The sequence below is a fragment of the Penaeus monodon genome, chromosome 34 (genome assembly GCF_015228065.2).
Source record: "Penaeus monodon isolate SGIC_2016 chromosome 34, NSTDA_Pmon_1, whole genome shotgun sequence".
In the NCBI taxonomy this organism is placed as follows: Eukaryota; Metazoa; Arthropoda; class Malacostraca; order Decapoda; family Penaeidae; genus Penaeus; species Penaeus monodon.
This window is the reverse complement of record NC_051419.1, coordinates 3,003,765-3,004,464: the sequence shown is the minus strand read 5'-3', so window position 1 is coordinate 3,004,464 and position 700 is coordinate 3,003,765. Positions and strand designations below refer to the sequence as shown.

Genomic DNA, 700 nt, shown 5'->3' with positions numbered 1-700 from the left:
TAGGGTGTGTCTGTTTGTGTTTAACCAGGTTTGGTTTCTTTCTAAATACGTTAAAGAGCGATATAGATTTTTCTGTATAGTTATAACGATTTTGCATGATAGTTCCTTTCTATTTCATGCTTCCATAGTACATATATTTCCAGCGCATATAAATTTATAACATGACGTCATAGAATATAATTGCAAATTTCTCTTTAGCCTTCCTGCAGTGACCCTTTCCCCCACGATGCAGCGAAACCTAACCCTATTTCTCTCCCGCAGGAGGATGTGAGGGAACGCCAAGGCCGTGTCTGCCAGAATGCTCTGTCCCCGGGTCCGTCTGCTCAGGCCTCGGCGCGTGTGTCTGCCAGTCGGGGCTGAGACCGCGTTATTCCGAGAAGCAAAGATTTCGTCTGACTGCTTGCGTGCCTGTTCTCAACCTGACGTTCCCCCTGCCTCTCCCTCTCTCCGAAGCTAAATACCTGCCAGGTAAGTTGTTTTTTTTTCTCGGAAGGTTAATTATCTTTTTTTTATCATTTAGCCTTCCAATTAAATACGTTTTTAAGTTGTTGTTTTTCCAACTAGGTAACAGCTTTTATTTTTGCCTGGTAATTTTTTTTTTTTTTTTTACTAGGTTGATTCTTGTTTTTTTCTTGCCAGGTAAATTATTTTGTTTGTTTGTTTTTCCTTTTTGTTGTTCTAGTAACAAAGATATTGGGAG

The 700-nt window shown here is 40.3% G+C and overlaps 1 protein-coding gene across 1 annotated transcript in view; it reads left to right on the top strand.

Moving 5' to 3' along the window:
* LOC119594507 (thrombospondin type-1 domain-containing protein 7B-like) overlaps window positions 1–700 on the top strand; it is a gene marked incomplete in the record, with an annotated part of 20,475 nt that overhangs the window by 15,950 nt on the left and 3,825 nt on the right. The window contains 1 exon segment of the mRNA XM_037943536.1: window positions 262–468. Within this exon segment, the coding sequence (XP_037799464.1) occupies window positions 262–468 (207 nt within the window).